The 19,846-nt window shown below is 43.7% G+C and overlaps 1 protein-coding gene across 2 annotated transcripts in view; it reads left to right on the top strand.

The window, feature by feature from the left end:
• Positions 1-19,846, top strand: part of PACSIN2 (protein kinase C and casein kinase substrate in neurons 2) — an 81,734-nt gene that overhangs the window by 49,042 nt on the left and 12,846 nt on the right. Inside the window, exons 5-10 of one of the 2 annotated variants that reach the window (XM_055000334.1) lie at positions 2,843-2,998; positions 4,193-4,368; positions 7,757-7,877; positions 12,550-12,662; positions 15,077-15,193; positions 15,731-15,933. In XM_055000334.1, the coding sequence (XP_054856309.1) occupies positions 2,843-2,998; positions 4,193-4,368; positions 7,757-7,877; positions 12,550-12,662; positions 15,077-15,193; positions 15,731-15,933 (886 nt within the window). The remainder of the gene's footprint in view (positions 1-2,842; positions 2,999-4,192; positions 4,369-7,756; positions 7,878-12,549; positions 12,663-15,076; positions 15,194-15,730; positions 15,934-19,846) is intronic. The other variant, XM_055000335.1, reaches the window with a different exon arrangement.

The raw sequence follows: 19,846 nt of genomic DNA, 5'->3' as shown, positions 1-19,846 counted from the left end.
TATCCATCTCCGCCATGTATAACAGCTTTTGAATCCATTCTTCAGTTTCCGGTATCTTCTCTTGTTTCCAGTATTTTGCATATAACAACCTTGCTGCCACAATCATATAAAATAACAATGTTCTATCTCTAACATTAATCTTTTTCATATTTAATCCTAACAGTAACAGTTCCAAACTTTTACTCAGGTTAACCTTCAAAATTTGCACTATTTTCTCATGAATCAGCCCAAAAGGATTTAGCTTTTTCACATGACCACCACATATGGTAAAAGGAGCCTTCTTGTTGTTTACGTTTCCAGCACTTATTTGACATATCTTTACTCATATTAGCCAACTTTTTTGGTGTCAAGTACCATCTATACAACATTTTATAACAGTTTGCTCTTATGTTGACACGTTGATATTTTTAACGTATTTTTCCACAAATATTCCCAGGCCTCCATCATTATTTCTCTATTAAAATTTATTGCTCATTTTACCATCTGCGTCTTAATTACTTCATCTTCTGTGTCCCATTTCAGTAACAATTTATATACCTTAGAGATCGTCTTTGGTCCCTCTCTTAGCAACAACTCCTCTAGTTCTGAATTCTTTTCCCTGAACCCCACCTTCCTTTTGTCAACTTCATATATATATCATTTATTTGTCTATATTGTAGCCACCCATATTCAAATGATAGATCTTTTTGACTCTTCAATGTATAGACATATCCTTCCGCCATCAATAATTCTTTATATGTTAACCATTCATCTCCATTATATTCTGAATGTGGTCTTATCACTTCTGCTGGGACAATCCACAATGGTCTTTTCTCCCCTACAAATTTTTTATATTTTTGCCAAATCTTAAATATATTCCCTCTTACATAATGGTGCTGGAACATACCATCCATTTTATGCTTTTTGTACCATAAATACGCATGCCATCCGAATACATTATTGAAACCCTCTAGAGCTAACAATGTTTGATTAGCTAAGTTCACCCATTCATTCATCCATGTTAAACATACTGCATCATGATATAACTTTAAATTTGGTAATTGTAAACCACCCCTTTCTTTTGCGTCACACAGTACTTTTATCTTTACTCTCGTTTTTTTCCCCGCCCAGACAAAGTCCGATATTTTCTTTTGCCACTTATCAAATTGTTTTTTTCCCTTAATAATTGGGATAGTTTGTAATAGGAACATCACTCTAGGAATGTGTTTCCAGCTTGTGTAGCCCCAGTGCCTGTTGGGGGTTGACGCCCTGGGACTCCTCCCGCAGGCCCTCCATCAGGGGGAATGGGTTGGATCGGGGGGTCACCAGGCTTGGGCTTCTTGCCCATCTGAAGGGGGGGAAGTTGCTGATCCATCAGCTGTGGAGCTTCTTGATCCGGCTGGCCATCTTGATCTTGGAGGTCTTAGAGGGCAGCTTATCTCCCCCATCTGGGCCCAAAGCACCTGCACCAACTCCGCGGAGGTTGTTCCTAACAGCTCCTCTGGCTCGAGTTCCCTGTCCTTCTTCTCTCTCAAGAAGTCCCTCTCCCAGAAGACTTTGTCTAAACAGATAGCTCCCCTGACGATCCAACTGATGCCACTCAAGAGGTCCATCCTAGCAGAGTGGCTCCCAGCCAGGATCTGGAATCACCAGGCCGCCGGGGCTGCACTCCAGCTCCAATCGGTGCACCTGTGCCGAGTCCACACCCATCAGCGGGGTCTTGGGTGGTTCCTCGGTATTCCCTGTAGCTCTGGTATCCTTATCTTCTCCCTCTGCCGTGGCGCCGGTGTCAGGATTCTACGGTTACTCAGGTCCGAGGAAAAATGGATTCCTGGCAATCTCTAAGGATCTGCGAAAACTCTTAAAAAGACTTCACTGCATGAGTTAAAGACCTTTATTGATAAGCTACCAGTTTCAGGATCCTACACCATCCTTGCCAGGAATGGCATTTCTCTACAAGAACAAATGCTCTAACCACTATACCATGCTGGCTCTTTCTTTTAATGTTTTGTTGTTATTATTTTTATTTTGTAAGCTGCCTCAGACCGATTCCTGGAGAGGTAGCATAATTTTTCCTAAATAAATAAACATACGAATTTATTTAAAGAATTGGTCAGTCACTTGCCTTTTAACCAATCAATTGGCTTAACTGATTCACAAATGTCGTAGATTTTATTATAACTTGGTACTACATGTGTCAGACCTGCTCCTGTAATAATCCATTATTATTTTTGCAACAATTTGTGGTGTTCCATTGTTTATCCGCTTATCTATCTGCTGAAGGCTGGCCATCATGCAGATAGGGAAATCAGCATAACAAGGCCGAGCATAGCTATAATTTGGAGTTTGACAATCCCAGGTTAACGCCCAAGTTTGCAGTGGGAAAAAATGTTTTTAAAAGCTCCTGATTTGGGGGTAAACTCCCCATATGTCAAGTGCAACACTAAAGCATGTGCAGCCATCAGAGGAGAGAGGCTAGTCAGCCACAGGAACCGGGAAGAGCAATGGCCAGGCAGTGGCCATTAAGGTTGGAGCCTGAGTTCCCATCATGGGAGCCAGAGAACCATTCAGTGTTTGTGTGTGGGGGACAACGGGTGGTATTGGGAGAATAGAAATTGAGAGCCACTGCTGGCCACTGAGGAGGGGAAAGGGTTAAAGGGCAAAGTTCCTGTCCTCATGCCCCCTCCCCTCCATTTATCTACACTGATTTATGTATGTTGTTTTTTAGTCCTGAAAAGCAGGTTCTTCTTAAATAAAGCCTCCTTTTAACAGTGTTTATTACCTTAAGAAAAGTATTTATGCTGTGATGAGTACTTGCTAGTGCTGTACAAAGTTGAAGTTTGTGTTAAAATATGTCATTTAGGTGGAAGCGTCTAAGAAAGCATACCATGCAGCCTGCAAAGAAGAAAAGCTTGCAGTATCCAGAGAGGCTAATAGTAAAGCTGACCCAACCCTGAATCCAGAACAGCTAAAGAAATTGCAGGACAAAGTAGATAGAAGTAAACAGGATGTGCTGAAGGTAAGCTTTGCATGCTGCAGTGCTTTACCCCGTGGTATCCCAAGCACACAAATAGCCATACAGTAAAAGCTCTGTTAGTCAGCATCCATGTGGAATGGGATATCCGACAAATCAAATATGCCAGTTAACAAAGCTTGTAGCATCCTGCTTCCATCTTGCTATGTCAGCTGTTATGGGAGTGATCTCTGGAATGAGGCATAAAATGATTTGCATGTGTTTTATACTGTTAGCACATTCATTCTATGCATCTTAGGGTGTATGGTAGCAGAGAGCATATCACACTCATTCCAGCTCCCTCCCTCCCAATTATGTGAAAAAGCAGTCCCTTGTTCTATCTAAGACTATAAAGCAGGTACGTAATGATGAGATATTTGTGATTAACTTTAGTAATGAATTTGGTTTAATATAAACATTTAACACAAAGTGTGAGCTCTCAAATGGGGAACAAAATTGTAATAAAACGGGATAAATGATGGGGTGGATCCTATCACTCCATTGAGCAAAGTTCCTCCATCTTAAGTAGCTCCAACTGGAATGTGACTATAAATATTAGCCTGTATAACTGGAATACATGGCTAATGCTGGTATTTTTAAGCTGCACAGATAAAGTAAATGTTACCCACATTGTAAAAGCACAGCACGTGCCTCACTCGTAGCAATTCCATGTTCCCCGAACACTGAACCTGATGCGGGCGGCTGCTTTTGAACCTCCAAGAAGCCACTTTTGTTCTATAGTGGAAGTTCAGAATTCTCTTGTCTATGTGCCAATTATTTTATTTTATTTACAACATAGCAAACGTTTTATTTTAGGAAAAAACCCTGAAATATTTTTGAATAGCAGAAATGTTGCAAACGCTGTTAATCAGATCATAGAGAAATTAGCATTCTCTGCTTGTAAATTAATTCATTACAGAAACTTGATGCTAGATCATATTAGAGCCTTGCCTTGGACGTGGGGTTTTGTGGAATCTTGAGCCAAGTTTTAGGCCTAATTTTAGCCTCGCCCGTGTTTTGAGCACGTTTGGTACTATAACCGTATGTTACCCCTGTGCTCCTTGAAAGTAGGGCAAGGTAAAATTGTACTACATACATTTTCTAAATGTTGTAAAATATTCATTGTTATAGCCTGCTACAAATGGTTTGGGTAGGTTTACTGCACAATTGACACGTGTTAATGTGCCTTTTGTTTTAAAGACAAAAGAAAAATATGAAAGATCTCTTAAAGAGCTGGACAATGCTACACCTCAGTATATGGAAAATATGGAGCAGGTTTTTGAAAACTGTCAGCAGTTTGAAGACAAACGCCTTCGTTTTTTTCGAGAAGTGCTACTGGAAGTTCAGGAACATCTTGACTTATCTACTACTGGAAGGTAAGTGTGTGAAGCCCAAGCCATTTCATGGTGAAGTCTTGATGTGAAGAAAAAAAGCGTAAATGAAAGCCAGGATGACGTTAGGAGCCGAGGAGCCCCGCCGGTCCAGTCCAGCAGTCCCTCTGGTCCAGCGTCCTGCTTCCACTGCCACGAGGAGCAAGGGGAGAGGGGGGCTCCCAAGCAGGGCCTGCAGACAAGAGCCCTGATCTACAAGCTGCCTTGCAGCATCTGGAAATTGGAGGCGTTTGTCCTCTGAGACCAGAATGCTCCATGTAGCTGTCATGGCTGTTGGCCAAAGATAGACATATCTTCCATATATATATGCCAAGTTCCCTTTTGAAATCTAAACTAGTGGTCATGATTTCCACAAGTCAGCTACCCATTGGATGAAGTAGTACTTCATTTTGTCAGTCTTTAACATCCTGCCAATCGAACCCTATTGCTTGATAGAGTGACCCCAAGTTGTAGTATTCAGGTTGTGAGAGAGGAGCTTTTCTTCATCCACCCTCTGCATCATTTTGTACATTTCTGTCACATCGCCCTTCTTTCGCCTTTTTTCCAAACGGAAAAGTTCCATGTGCTTTAGCTTGCCCCCGTAAGACAGGCTCTCAAACACTGTAATCATTTTAGTTGTCCCTTGGTGTACTTTTTCTAGCTGTTCTATGTCCTTGAAAGGCAGTGACCAGAACTGTACACAGTATCCCAAATATGGCTACACCAGGGCCTGGAATAAGAGCATTACTATACTGGCAGTTTTATTTTTCGGCCCCCTTCCGGATGATCCCTAGCGCGGAATATGCCTTTTTACTTCTTCCGCTTCACATAGAGCCTGTGTTTCAGTGAGTTATCTCCCCCCTCCTCCAAGGTGGGGTGTTTGGGGCGTGGTCACAATCAGTTCCGATTTTGTCTGCTTATAATTGCACTGCAGCAAGTTGACATCTTAGTGTTAGGGTGAGAGACTGAGGGTTGGATGCTTTGGGATTGATTTGCCTTCACATAACACCAGGAAGGCTGTGCCCCTGGCAGAATGGAATCACTGGGCCCAGCCCTTAGGATTCTAACATGCTTCGTGTTGGACTTTGGAGTTTTGTAAAAGATTAGAGAAGAAAGAAGCAAACCTTGTGTGTAATTTCAAAAGATTCTCATTGAGATGGCTTCACTGAGAAAGCTGTTAAAATTTTTATAGGATCTTTCACTTGGTTTAAATGATGTCAGGTACTTAGTATAATATACTCAAGGAAAAAAAGCTTTCTCTTTGTTTTTCAGTGCTTGCACAAATCACAGCAGTCAGTGTGTAATCTGCCTTGAGTCTCAGAGAGAAAGGCAGACTATAAATAATGCAAATAAATAAATATTTTACAAAATATTTCCCTCTTGAGGTAGTGATAAGGGGGGATCATCTTGCCTGCCACCCACAATTTTGCAAGTTTCTGTTTAACTTTAAAAAAAAAGTCTGCTTCCCAATTTAGGTGATCAAAGGGGTTTGAATAGGTTAAATAACTAAACTTTGCGGCCTTTATTTCAGCCTTTACGAGTAAATATCCGGTGATGAAAGTATAAAAGCTGGTAATAGCAGCTTCTCCTTTAACACAAAGAAATGTTGGTGTGGATGAAATAGAATTTAAGCTTCTGATTCCCGTTGCAACCATCTTTCTGCGTGCACAGACAGTTAGTAGTACTTCGTTGGAGCCAGATTCAATTCTCCACTCTGCTGGGAGGCTCACAGAGTGATCTTGGACCAGTCAATGATTCCCACCTCTCAGGGCTGATGAAATGGTGGCAGGAGCGGGGTGAGGTGGGTGCATGTGCTGCCCTGGATGACTTCGGAGAAGCACAGGATAATAAAACAAGACACGACTGGCCTGCAGTGACAGATTAAAACTGATTATCTGTGGGCAGCTCCAAAGATTCAGCCACCAAAGATTCAGCTACTAAAGTTACTCCAGCCTAAGCCCATTGATTTCAGTGGGCTTAGACTGGATGAACTCTGTTTAGGATTGCATTGTCAGTCATATAAAAGATGCTATTGTTGCACTTGACAGAAATATAGCACTTTAAACCCCAGCCTGTAATATAGAACCTGTCTTTATTTTATTCATTTTTTGCTGTGTGCATATAGAAGTCCTTTCTTGTTTTCTTTGTCCCCCTTCTAGTTTTTTTCTTCTTAAAAACATCAACAAAAATAATAGTATCACCAGGGCAGTCAATTTTAAACTGAAGTGCAGTGGGTCCTTCCCCAAGAGTTGAAGGCCAATGGTCTAGAGGACTGTCCACCACTTTAGCTGTCACACAGAATGCTACGTAACAGATAAAGCCACCAGTCACTTTTCTTAGTTTCAGGTGGGTAGCCTTGTTAGTCTGTAATAGAAGAACAAGGTTCAGCTTTCAGGATTCAAAGCTCCCTTCATCAGATGTGAAGAAGGGAGCTTTGGTCCTCTAAAACCTATACTCTGGAAGTCTTGTAGCACCTATAAGACTAACGAAATTTGTGGTAGGGTATGAGCTTTCGTGAGTCACAGCTCACTTCTTCAGTCTGCAATTGAAGAGCAAGATTCAACTTTCAAGATTCAAAGCTCCCTTTGTCAGATGTGAAGAATTGAGCTCATACCCTACCACAAATTGAGCTCATACCCTACCACAAATTTTGTTAGTCTTATAGGTGCTACTGGACTCTTGCTCTTTTCTACTGCTACAGACAGATTAACATCTTGCTCTGTCTCCCTGGAAGTCTTGTTAGTCTTTAAGGTGCTGCTGGGCTTGAAGCTTACTTTGTCACATTTCATATATATCACTAAGCGTAAACAATAGCTGTGTGTAGACAGCCCGTCTGCTCGTTGACTCACTGTGCAGGTAGGAATAGCAGGCTTGAATGTGCTTGTCCTGCCCCCTGAGCGATTGATTGAGTTGCATGCATGGTGCAGAGGAAATGTCTGCATGCACATACCTTCTATGTGATCACTGGTGGTGCTTTCCAAATGTTGGTGATCATGGAGATGGCGTGTGTGTGCACTGCCTCCTCCTGTTCACACTACGTGTTCTTGTGCCTGCTGTCCCTCCCTGTGTAGTGAGCATGAGTTGTCTAGATGGGGCTAATACTGTTAGTGCTTATTAGCATTACTTCAGCACCATGCTTGAGCATTGCCTTTGTCTGTGGAGGGGGCGGGTTAGTTAGGCTACAGTGGACTTGGTTTCATCACTTGGAAGTGCTGTTGTTTAATGACGTAAGCAGTGACTTCACCTTCCTTTTTGCATTCAGAGTGTGTCTGATGGCACACAACTTCTCCCTCAGCAGGGCCAGCCTCCAGAAGACGGTGGGTACGATTAGTGGTCTTAGTGCTCTCGCTGCTAGATCTGTGACAGCTTCTAAATCCACTTGCATTATTTACAGCTACAAAAATATTTATCGTGAATTAGAACAGAACATCAAAGGAGCAGATGCTGTTGAAGATCTGAGGTGGTTCAGGGCGAATCACGGTCCCGGCATGTCAATGAACTGGCCGCAGTTTGAGGTAAGGGTGTTAACAGGCTTTGTGGCTCTTCTTTGCACAGGCCACAGTCATGGTGGGTGGAAGGATCCATTAGCAAGTGCAGTTTCTCAGTTTGGTTCTTGTAGAAGGAGGGAAGACAATGCGTACTGTCCTGCGTCCAGAGGTGATGTTTCTCTGCCTTACGAGTTCCGAAGAAGGGCAGAGCACAAACCCTTCCTTGCTGTTCCTGCAGGAACGTATTGAACAGCGCTTAAGACGGGATCCTGCTTTCTATGAATGTTGGTTATTTAATATAGGTTCCATAGTTTTATGTCACAGTTGGTTTGTAAATACTTTTGCCAGCTTCACACTCAGGAGTTTCCAACCTTGCTTGAGCATGTGGTTCCTTGTGGAATTTGAATAAGATGTAGTGGGTACTGCTAACAAGTGCTGGCCGTGGAGGCAGAGCCAGTCACAGAATGTTGGGATGTTCCAAGCCTATGGCAGAGGCAGCTGTTTCTGAGTGGGCAGCTGTGCAGATGCAAAGGGGGTGGTTACCGAGCTCTTCTGAAGCATTCCTGCACCAAGGATAAAGAGGGAGGCTAGGAGACTTCTTAGTTTCCATTTCCTGGCAACAGGGAGGGCTTGCACCCGGTATGGCCGTAGGATTTGGTGTCACTGAGGCTGTGTCACTGAGGCTGTGACGCCCTGTGATGAGGGCGGGGGCGCTAGCTAGTAGCTAGTGATCAAAATCATTGGTGAATTGCTGAAGGTTTTGTTTCACTCAGGGCAGAAAAATCTAACATTTTAAATGTACTTGAGTGTACATTTGCAGAAGGCTCCCCTCCCCCATTTTTCAAATATATTTATAATTAAATCACAGAATCACAGAGTTGGAAGGGGCCATACAGACCATCTAGTCCAACCCCCTGCCCAATGCAGGATCAGCCTAAAGCATTTCTGACAAATATTCATCCAGCCTCTTCTTGAAAACTGCCAGTGAAGGGGAGCTCACCACCTCCCTAGGCAGCTGATTCCACCTTTCAACTACTCTGACCGTGAAAAAGTTTTTCCCAATGTCCAGCCGGTACCTTTGTGCATGTAATTTAAGCCCATTGCTTCGGGTCCTATCCTCTGCTGCCAACTGGAACAGTTCCTTGCCCTCCTCCAAATGACAGCCTTTCAAATATTTAAAGAGAGCAATCATGTCCCCCCTCAACCTCCTCCAAACTAAACGTTCCCAAGGCCCTCAGCATTTCCTCGTAGGGCTCAGTCTCCAGACCCCTGATCATCCTCGTCGCTCTCCTCTGCACCCTCTCAATTTTGTCCTTTTTGAAGTGAGGCCTCCAGAACTGCACCCAGTACTCCAAGTGCGGCCTGAACAAGGCAGTATAGAGAGGGACTATGACCTCCTGCGATTTTGATGCAATGGCCCTTTCGATACAACCCAAGACTGAGTTTGCCTTTTTTGTCACTGCATCACACTGACTGCTCATATTTAGTTTACAGTTCACTCTTACCCCAAGATCTCTTTCACATACACTACTACCCAGAAGTGTATCCCCCATCCTGTATTTGTGCTTCTCATTTTTGTGGCCCAGATGTAATACTGTGCACTTGTCTTTGTTGAATTGCATCCTGTTCACAAATGAATAATTCCTGGAGAAAAATGGAAGCTTTCAGGTAATAGTAATAGCGTAACTGCCCGGGCTTAATAATTGTGCAAGCAAGCAAGCAAGCAAACATAAAATAAGTTATGGTGGGTGGCCTTAGTTACCATCTGTGAATCCTTGTGGGATAAGGAAAAGCCAGTTGAGGCCAATAAGCAAGTGTACAGTTGATTTTATTGGGGAGCGGGTGCACACACAGGTATTCTGTGACAGGTGTTAGGAGGGGGTGTGGGTGGGTTTTCCTGTCTGAGACTGAAGGAATGTTCAATTTCTCCTTTTCCCTCATTTCTTCCAGCTCTGCTCTTATTTCTTTTCTCATACTGAGGAGTTTCTCTCCCCACACCCCCTTCCTTTCTGCTGGTGGTGGAGGTAGCATTGGGGTACAGTAGCTACAAGCAAAATTGTGGAGAAGTCCTTGTGTAAATTTTGCTCCTGTTAGGAGGGCAGGCAGGCCGCTTCATCAGCATCAGTTTTTCCTTACAAACTGGGGTTCTAAGCTTGGTTTAGAACTCATTGTTGTGGAAGGAAAATGATACTTACTGTCAAAGCAAATATTAAATTATAAAAGAGAATTACTAGAATTGTTAGAATTCCGCTGGAAATGGAACTGGGTGGTCCGTAGAACCTGACATAGAGCAGGCTGCCTGGCTGAACTCAGTAAAATAACAGTGCCCTCAGACTTTACAGTCGCTTCATTTTGAAATTCTCTAGATTCAGGTTGAGGAAACATTCTCTGAATTCAGCCTGTTTGCGGAATAAGGCTGGGAAAGGGCTTGGGAGCTCCCGAGGCACCGAATTTCCTCTGTATGTGGTCAGTGTTGTGTTGTATTCTGAAGGACAGATACCTTGAATGTAAATGTTTCCTAACAAATGTTTTGTTTGCTTTTCATGCGACAAGGATGACGTAAGTTTCAGGCTATTCTATTTAAAGCTAGTCCTACTGTTCAGGCATTCTAAATGGCTGTGAAAATTGCCACGCTTGTACTGGTTGTGCAGGTATTTTTCCAGCCTGATTTTCTTAGTGGCTACTCCTGTGCGTGATTTGAGATGTCAGCTGCTTCTGTATGAACTTGTTAGATGCTCCTGGGTGATTTAAGCTTCAACCAAGAACGGAAGTAATAATCTGCATGAAGGAGTGTTTGCAGGCATGGCTCTGGGCAGCACCGAAGGGACTATTTTATACATCACAGGGGCAATTAATCCCTTTGGAGTGGTGCCTGGAAGATGGTTTCAGACATTCTTGTTCCCTGAATGCAAATTTAATAGAGCATGCTGGCATAGCAACAAGGCGTGGCCCGCCTCCACAAGTTAGTGAAGCACCTGTCCTCAGGATGGTTTGTTAGATGTAGCTAGCAGATGGATTTAAATCTAATTGAAATCACTGATTTTAAATCCAAAATTTTCATTATTATCCAGACAATTCATGGACGTATATACTGCCTTGTTGCTATCATTCTTGTGGCATATTAAAGATTTTCTACTCCAAGTTTTGTTCAAGTATAAGCTTCTGTGGCTTGCTTTATCAGATGCATGTGAAGGACTGTAGTTTAAAAACAACAAAACAAAAATAAACAAGATTCTTGTGACACCTTAAAGACTAACGTGCCTTCCCTCTCTGAAGAGCGGTGTTGAACAGGCAAATGTTCACGTGGGCGGACTGGTTACTTTGCAAGTTCAGGCCGTGCTGCTTTGTAAAGAGTTTCTGTCCTAGACCGGCCACTGTGGCAGCTTTGCGGGGCAAATCTTGTCAGTGGCAGGGAAGGAGGGGGGAGTGCCCTTTCCTTCCGTGATTACTGTGTTTGTTTTAAACGACTTCTGTTGTGAATGCAGTTCTTTCGAGGAGGAGGAGTCATGGGAGAGAAGCCGTCTTCGCCTTTTCTCCTCTGCTTCTTCTTTGCAGGGGGCTTTTGTCAGCAACCCCCTCCCAGCCCCTCTCCCCTCTTTGAAAAAGTACAGAAGCCTGCCTTTACAGAAGAAAGCAAAACTGCCACAGTACATTCCAGAGAATGACCTTTGTCACTGCGACTGTCTTCCTCAGGATAGTGAGTGGCCCCTTGAAGAACTAAACCTCAGAGCAGGATTGCAAGTTGAAGGAAGGGAAGGCTCAGTTCCCTCTGGCCTCTTCCTATCGCTGGGAGGGGGTGGGTGGAGATGGACACCGCCCTGTTCATCCTCCTGCCTGCTGTCGCCCAGCACCCAGCGCACTGCCTCCGCTGGCACGGGCAGCTCCTTCCAGCCTCAGGCCTGCTGGTGTTGCTGCAGCTTCTGCAACTTGCCAGGATAAAGGCGAGGGCTTGGTGGAAATCTCTTGAAGGCACTGAGGGATAAAATCATCTCCCCACCCCTCTTATTGGCGGAGCCTCACTGGATAATAGGAGAAGTAATCCCGCCCCCTGCCCAATAAGCTGCCGGAATTCTGTTCTGCAGCTGGGTGCTTTGTGTGTCTGTGTTACTTGTAATCTAGGCTGTTCTCAAAAGACAGTTGTTACCTGTGGAAAAACAATTAAAATCCAATGTAAATTTCTTTTAAAAATCTTTTAAATCTATTTTTAGATCATAAATGTGTATGTATCTTGATGGTGAGGAATAGCCAGGAAGAGAAATTCTGTTTTAGCTTGGTGCTTGTTTTATCAACAGCCCTTTTAAAAGGGAGTATCTAAAGAAGAGGGGGTTTTTTTAGCCTCTTTACAACTTGAAAACTTGATTGTTTTTAATTATTGTTTTGAACGTGCTATCCAAGAACTGTGCTGCTGAATGTTTGGACTTTGTGCTGACTTTAACTTCAGGAAGTTTTAAGAAGTTAATATATAATGTATATAATTTCATACACATATGGTTTTCCTCTCCTACTCAAACTGGGTGGCCATAACAGCTTGCATTCAGTTAGTGAGTTGACAGTGGGCCTTTTGGGCATGGGGACAAGGGGGAGATGAAGATTAAGTGTTTTAAGTCTTGTTTGTGGATCTTGACATCTGCCTTATGTGCTTGTTGCAGAATGTAAGATAGCTGCTTGAAACTCTTCCCCCCCCCCCACCTTTGTGTAGGAATGGTCAGCTGACCTGAACCGGACTCTCAGTAGAAGAGAGAAGAAAAAAGCTGCTGATGGAGTGACCCTGACTGGCATTAACCAGATGGGATACCAGCAAAACAAAAACAGGTTGGCAAGACGGATAGCCTTTCAAAGTGCTGATTTTAAGTGTTGGGCAGGGTATGGGGAAAATACAGGATCAGAAAATTGACCTCCTGGCCCTCATCAAGACACTTTCTTCCCATGATTGTCTCCAGCCCAAAGGGCCTTTGTGCACTCGGACTACTTCCCCAGCCCTTCTCCTGCTCTCTGTGAGGAGAGCTCCATGAGAGACACCTTGCCGCTATTTGGGCTCTGGAAGACTAAAGGCCCTTAAAATCCTTTAGAGGGTTTAATCTCCACGGTGAAAGTTTTTTTTAAAGGTGGAGTAGCCTGTTTGATTTTGGATTTGGCTGGAAGTGTGAGCGCCGGAGGTCTACTCCTAGTCTTTTCTGAGTTGGGGGGTGGGAATATGAGTGTGAGAGAGAGAGCATTGAAACGGGACCCAGTCTGAAGAGGAGTATTGTCCAGAATCTGTCTGCAGAAACACGGCCTTTTTGCCCACCTCTTATAAAAAGTCATTAAAATGGGCTCAGCAGCTTATTTTTTTTTAGGTTTTAGAAGAATACACCTAAGTAACTGCCAAAAAGAATTAGTTTGCAACAAATAAGTGTAGAATTTATGGTGTTGCTGCTGAAGATAGAAACGGGTAAGAAGAGGGCTTCATACTGACATGGGCCAGGCCTAGCACAGTGCTGTATACTATTTCAGGCTGTTTTGCAGAGATTTTCTTCCAGAATTGTGGCTACAGACCCATCAATTTGAACCTGGGACCTCATACATTCGGTGGCCTTTCCTATGCATTACTGGTCGTTTTCTACTGTGATGCATTCAAGTAGTAGTCATTCTGTTATGAAATTGCTGAGAATATTTCATTAATAAATACATTTCGTTCTGTCCTTCATCCAAGTTGCTTGGTCTCCCCTCCACTATTTTTACTCTCTCAACCACCCTGTGAGGTTGGTTAGTCTGAGAGAAAGTGGCCCTTACCCCACAACAGAGTGGGAATTTGAACCTGGGTTTCGTAGTTCAACACACTAACTACTACACCAAGCTGGGGTATGGCTGCTCTAATATTCTAATAGTATAAGAAAAGAGATAAAGGGGGGCGGGGGGCAGCCTCTAGAATACTATAATATTTGGAACTCTTTCTGTCTAGATTTTAACCTGTTGTAACTTAACTAGCTTTTGCTCCTCCCAGGCCCTTGTGAATGACCAGCACTAAGCTGGGCTTTAGAAAGAAGCAACATGTTCTTGGTTAGGTAGAGGAATAATGTTTTCTCTAACTTGAATAGTTGGCAGTTAAGCACCTTTGATTTACAGCACGCTGGGGACCAGTTTGCGTGAGATGCAGGGCTGTGTGTGTGTGTGTGAATGGTCCTGGCTCTCCTTTGCCCACATGAGTCAGATGGTCTTGGGCACATCCAGCACAGGCCGCTCTGTTCAGGGCAACGTTTCAACGTTTCTGTTATGGAAACTGCTGCCAGGGATGCCTGAAATCCAGTTCTGCTCATGAATGTATGCTGTACTGATTGAGACTGCCAAATGACTTAAGTGAAAATCCACTTGGTTGCTGACTCTTTTGGTTTATTAAGGGACGGCCATTATCATGGCCCTACTTCTGCAAACTGTCAAAATGCTTGTGCTGTTGTTTGTTCTGGAGCACAGTCTTAGAGAGCTGCTGCAGCACAGTGGTTAAGTGGTTCGGCTGTGAATCAGCACTCTACTGGTTCAAATCCTACTACTGCCATGAGCTCAGGCGGTGGCCCTGGGCAGGTCTCTCCTCTCAGCCCCAGCTCTCTGTCTAGAAGAGCAGTATATAAGCACGGTTGTTACTATTAATCTGAAAGGAGCAGGGACTGTCCTATACGGCCTTCAGAGGGTTAGTAATGCTGTTCTTTGCAAGGAGAGGAGAAGCTTCCAGACACTAGTTTTTCAAAATTCCTTCAGGGCACTGCTGCATTTTTAGGTTTCCACCGTGCCCCGTAAATAGTAGCTTGGTGGGAGTTCTAGTCTCTAAGTATATTATAAAAGCCCATTCGGATGCTACAGAGAACAGGATGGTTACTAGGAGTTTGCCGTAAGTTTGTATGTTCTTCCCCTTCTGTGGTTAGCAATAATTGTGATTTATTGTGTGGTTGCTCTCATACCAGACACTGAAAGCATGATCCCCAGCTTGGTGATTGGTTTGGTGATTGGATTCATGGTATCTAAACAGGGCCAAAGACACTTTGGGGTATAACCTTATGTCAGTTGATAGATCAGCCATTGTTGCCGAGAAGAAACCTGCTGGAAATTATCTTTCCCATCTGCCTGGCTGCTTTTAAGGGAAGTCAGGCATGGCAACTAGGGGGGCATTAATGGATGGGACATACTGTATTGTGTGTGTGTACTGGCACCATGAAATGATAGGGTCACCTTAATGCTTTTTCTCTCTCAAATAGCAACCTTAGTGTCCCGGGTAACACAGTGCAGTCAGTAGAGTCAAGTTACAATCCCTTTGAAGATGAAGAGGATACTGGAAGTACTGTCAGTGAAAAGGAGGACAATAAAATCAAAAAGTTGGTGAAAGACTGTTATCAAACTGTTTTTCATGCTTACACTCTTCTGTCCACGGTTTCCACCTCTGGGTTTCTACCAAGGCATTATGTTGCACAGTGCATGAAGCCATAGTGGAGAGGTTCTGTGACGGTGGTTGCAAACCAGACTGCTGTATCTGCTGTTTTCTGGTTGGTTTTTCTACTTTCACTAGTTCCACAACAGCTAACCATGATTGTGTGCTGTGCAACTACCACAGGAGCTTTGATACCGTGTGTGTTCATTGGATGTATCCTCTGCTGAGGCTCTCTCTCTCTCGCTAACATTTTCCTCAAATGAATATTCTTGGTGTTTCATGTTGTGTTGGTTATTAATATCGTGTGCTGCACACTCTTATCTCTAAACTCGTTTACATGCAAAATTAGTGATTGCTCTAGATGTCTGAAATGTCCAAACATGCATTTCTTACTAAATAGGTCCCCCTCGTGGTATGGTGTTGGGTGTATGTAATTCCTCAGGTAGCTTTTGAAACAATCTAAATGATTGTCTTTTGTGTTTAGTGTTAGCAGCTCTGAGAGAAACCAAAGTTATCCCACAGAGTGGTCTGATGAAGAGACCAACAATCCATTTTCCTCCAGTGATGTACAAGAAGAAACAAACCCATTTGAAGAGGAGGAGGCCTCGCCTACTGCCATGGAGGTGCGAGTTCGAGCCCTGTATGATTATGAAGGTCAGGAGCACGATGAGCTCAGCTTTAAGACTGGTAAGGATCCATCCGTCACTATCAACTCTGTTTTCTCCGCCATGAAAGAAATGTGTGAGGAAGAACACCTCTTTCTTCGGATAAAATTTCTACCAGGGTTCTTAATTAAGGGGAAAATGGAATTTTGAAATGTTAAGAGAACTTTAGATTCATCTTTCAGGAACCAGTAACATGAAATGTTAGCAATAAAACCTTCAGTTGATGGAATCACTAGAGCACTATATTCTCATCCCAATCAACCCTTCTTAATTGTGGGAGGCTTATATGGATAAAGTGCCTCTGTGTTGATGTAGATAACTTTATTTTCATTGTTGGTCTTCTGCGGAGTCCCACATGGGAATGTATATGCACACGCCTGCCAATTGGTAGGTTCTGTAGCTTTAAAACTCTAGAGAAGGCCACCCTTCCTCTTCAGAGCACCTGTGTGGCTGTTTCCTGCCCCAAACAGCTTGCACTCTGGGAGGGGTGGTGGCCTCTACCCTCATTTGCTCTTTTGCTGCCAATTGAGGAAGAACATCTGTAGCAAGGCTCTTCCTTTCAAGAGCTTTTGCATCACTGGCATTGCCTCCAAAGAGAGGGAGAGAAAGAAGAAATTTGTGAGATTATGGCTGAAAAAGCATTATTTAAAAAGCGTATGCAGTGTGACACTAAGTTGATTTGTTGTGTCCCATATGTTTGGGAGAAAGGCGTAACATAGTTCTCTGTGAGCCTTGCCAAATATTCACGCCTAAAGCCTGCTGCCGAAAGAGCCACTTGGCTGAAGGCAGTTTTTTGGGACAGGGTTCTCTCCAGCGCTAATAGCCTGGCAGCAAAGTCTACTGCTTTGACAGAACTCGCAGATCGATCATAGCCGGTGCAGTCGACCACCTCAAATCCAAGTGTGAGAACATCAAATCTGACAGACCCAACTAAGATGTAACAACAGTCGACCTCAAGGGACCCCTTGGAGTCTGCATCAAGAGCCCTGTCTCTGACCACAACTCAATTGGGGTTGACATTGGACCCTAACAGAGAGAGGTTGAGGTCAACAAGGATGAGCAATATTGCTTAAGATGTTTTGGAGCCAGTTTAAAAAAAAGGTGTGATCAAAGTCTAAGCACAGCATCAGGAGGAAAGCCAACCCCAGTCACCAAGCTGCATGCACTCCGGAAACAAGTGATACGGAAATCATTGGCATTCCCCACACCCCATCAGCTCAATCTAAGTCTCCCTTGGTCCCTTGGAGGAAAGGCTGCTTACCCACCCATCAGATCCAATTCCAAACACAGTCACATGATTACTGCACCAGGGTTGCTGCTCCCATAGATGTGACCGTTGGTATCCTTACTATATCCCTCCCCAAACTGGATCTGACTGGGGAGAGGCGTATCACCCTGAGCTGGTTGGATCCATTTCAGAGCCAGCGCATCCCAAGACACACCGACGTCAGTTGCACCATATCCCTCAGTCTGCAGTGGCCTTTCAGTTCTCGGGCTCAGAGGTGGTGCCATATGCCCTAGAGCAGAGCCCAGGCGTCTCTTCTGATCCCTCCCCTGACAAAGCACTAGGGAGGCAGAGAGCTTTTGTCGACGGAAGATTATTGTTCGTATGCAGAGCAAATGACAAGCATGGTAAAATCCTTGGATACAGACAGTTCATCCACAGAACCCAAATCAAAGGACAAAATATTGCAAAACTTGTATTCAGGAAACACTGCAAGTGTTGCTTTCCGTATGATAGAAGGGTTTGTGGATTTGATGAATACCTTTTGTGAAAGACCTGCTTCTATCCCAGTCACATCAAAGAAGGCAGAAGGACTTCACAAGACAAAAGAGGACAACTGTGCCTTTTTGTTTAACCCGCACTGCCCTCTTCTCTTGTTACAGAGAAGATGTAATTTAGACACAGGCAGGGCTCCCATTGAAAGGAAAAGTAAAAAGCAGGATATGCTAGGAAAAAAGGTATACACATCTTCAGGTCTTTTTTTTAAGTATTTTTATTGTTTTTCACATATACATAAAAAGACATGAGACAGTTATCATTGTGCTTGCCTGTATCCATTATCCAGTTCTTCACCTCCTATATTTCATCTTACTACATCTTTAACTGTGAGTTCCGTTATATCATATACTATTTTCCTTAATATTACATTACATTATATTTATTTGTCATCCATTTGTAGAAGGGATCCCATGCTGCGGAAAAGTCTTCTTCCATTTGTCCTTTAGTTAGCGAAGTTAATTTGTCCATTTCCGCAGTTTCCATTACTTTCGCTATTAACTCTTCTTGCTGTGGAATTTTTTGTTGTTTCCAGTAAGTCGCTAATAAAATTCTGGCCGCCATTATTATATGAATAATCAGATGTTTTTGCTTCTTGTTCATATCCAGCATACAATTTTGTAAAGTTTCTGGTTTGAGAGGGATTGATATCTGCAAAATAGTTTGTATTAGTTTGTGTACCATTATCCAGTATCTATGCACCTCTTTACAGGACCACCACATGTGAAAGAACGTCCCAGTACATTTTTTACATTTCCAACACTTATTTGACATATTTTTAAACATTTTAGCCAATCTATCTGGTGTTAAATACCATCTATGAAACATCTTATACAGGTTCTCTTTAAACGTAGCAGATTTAGTTATTTTAATGTTTACTTTCCATATCTCATTCCACTATGTTGGGTCAATATTATTACCTAGATTCCATGCCCATAGAGTTTACATTTCTCCACCCTCATCTTCAGGTCTTAATATTAAAAAAGCAAAATATTCTGCAATAATGGGAGCCTATCAGATTTTTCTGTGGAAGAAGGTGGCTGCATTCAAAGACAGTTTATCTGAGAACCAAAAAATGCTGGCCAGAGTCATTCAAGAGAAGGCAGTTTGCCTCTCAAAACAACTGATTAACACAGGGCAGAATGTAGCTGACTCCTTCACAAGGACACTGGCATCACCTATAGTACTCAGAAGACGGATTCGTTTTCGTTTTCTCGGCCATGTCAGACGCTCCTCTCCGCAGGTCCGAGAGGAAGCGCCCGAGCAGCCTGACCGGGCGGCTGATGTGCGAAGATTAGCCCCCAGAACTCCCAGTGAGGGAGGCAGGGTCCGGAACGCGGCGGGAAGAGCCCCCTGAAATCTATGCAGGGGGTAAATTGCCCGTTTGTTCCTATGGAGGTCGGCAGACGTGCGCGGCACCTTGAGTGCTGCCGGGCCATGGAAAACGGCAAAGAGCAGAACTAGGCGGAAGCCTGTAAGTAAGCGAATCCCTTCTGTTATTACAAGCGCATGCGAAGGAGTGGTGGGATCTAAGAAGGCTCGTTCTTTCCCCTCGCTGAGTTTCAGAATTTGGTCGGCGGTTCCCCCCCCCTAAAATGGCAGCGAAAAAGCAGAGTCCCGCTTTGGGCAAGTCAATCTCAGCTGCCCTGCAGGGGAAAGGAGAGTCGCTCGAGGACTTGGTGAAGAGGTCGGTTATTGAAGCCATAAAGCCCTTTGTTGACAAGCTGAATGAAACAGATCAAAGGGTGGGCTTAATTGAGAGCGAAGTGAAAACCATTAAGGAAGCAGCGGGGGGGGCAGAGAAGTCTGCTCGGGAAAATGCGTCACTCGTGAGGGCAACGAATAAAGAGTTAAAGCTGGTGGAGAACCAGCTGATCGGGCTACAAGTGGAACGAACACAGACAATTTTGTGCATCCAGAATGTGAAAGAGGAGGAAAATGAGGATTTGTGGGACCTGGCCTTGGAACTATTGGCGACACCCACGAGGGCAACTAAAGAAGAGGTAAAAAGCGCCATTTTGGAAGTCCGTCGGGCTTCTTCAAAATATGCAACGAAGCGTCAGCTGCCTCGCGAGATCATCATCGATTTTTCATCTAAGAGGAACCGAGACACTATCCTATACAACTCATACAATGCGGATCTGGACTTTCTGGG

This window comes from Eublepharis macularius, chromosome 16 (genome assembly GCF_028583425.1).
Source record: "Eublepharis macularius isolate TG4126 chromosome 16, MPM_Emac_v1.0, whole genome shotgun sequence".
In the NCBI taxonomy this organism is placed as follows: domain Eukaryota; kingdom Metazoa; phylum Chordata; class Lepidosauria; order Squamata; family Eublepharidae; genus Eublepharis; species Eublepharis macularius.
Note: the sequence above shows the minus strand (reverse complement) of the source record. Positions and strands in the feature narration are given on the sequence as shown.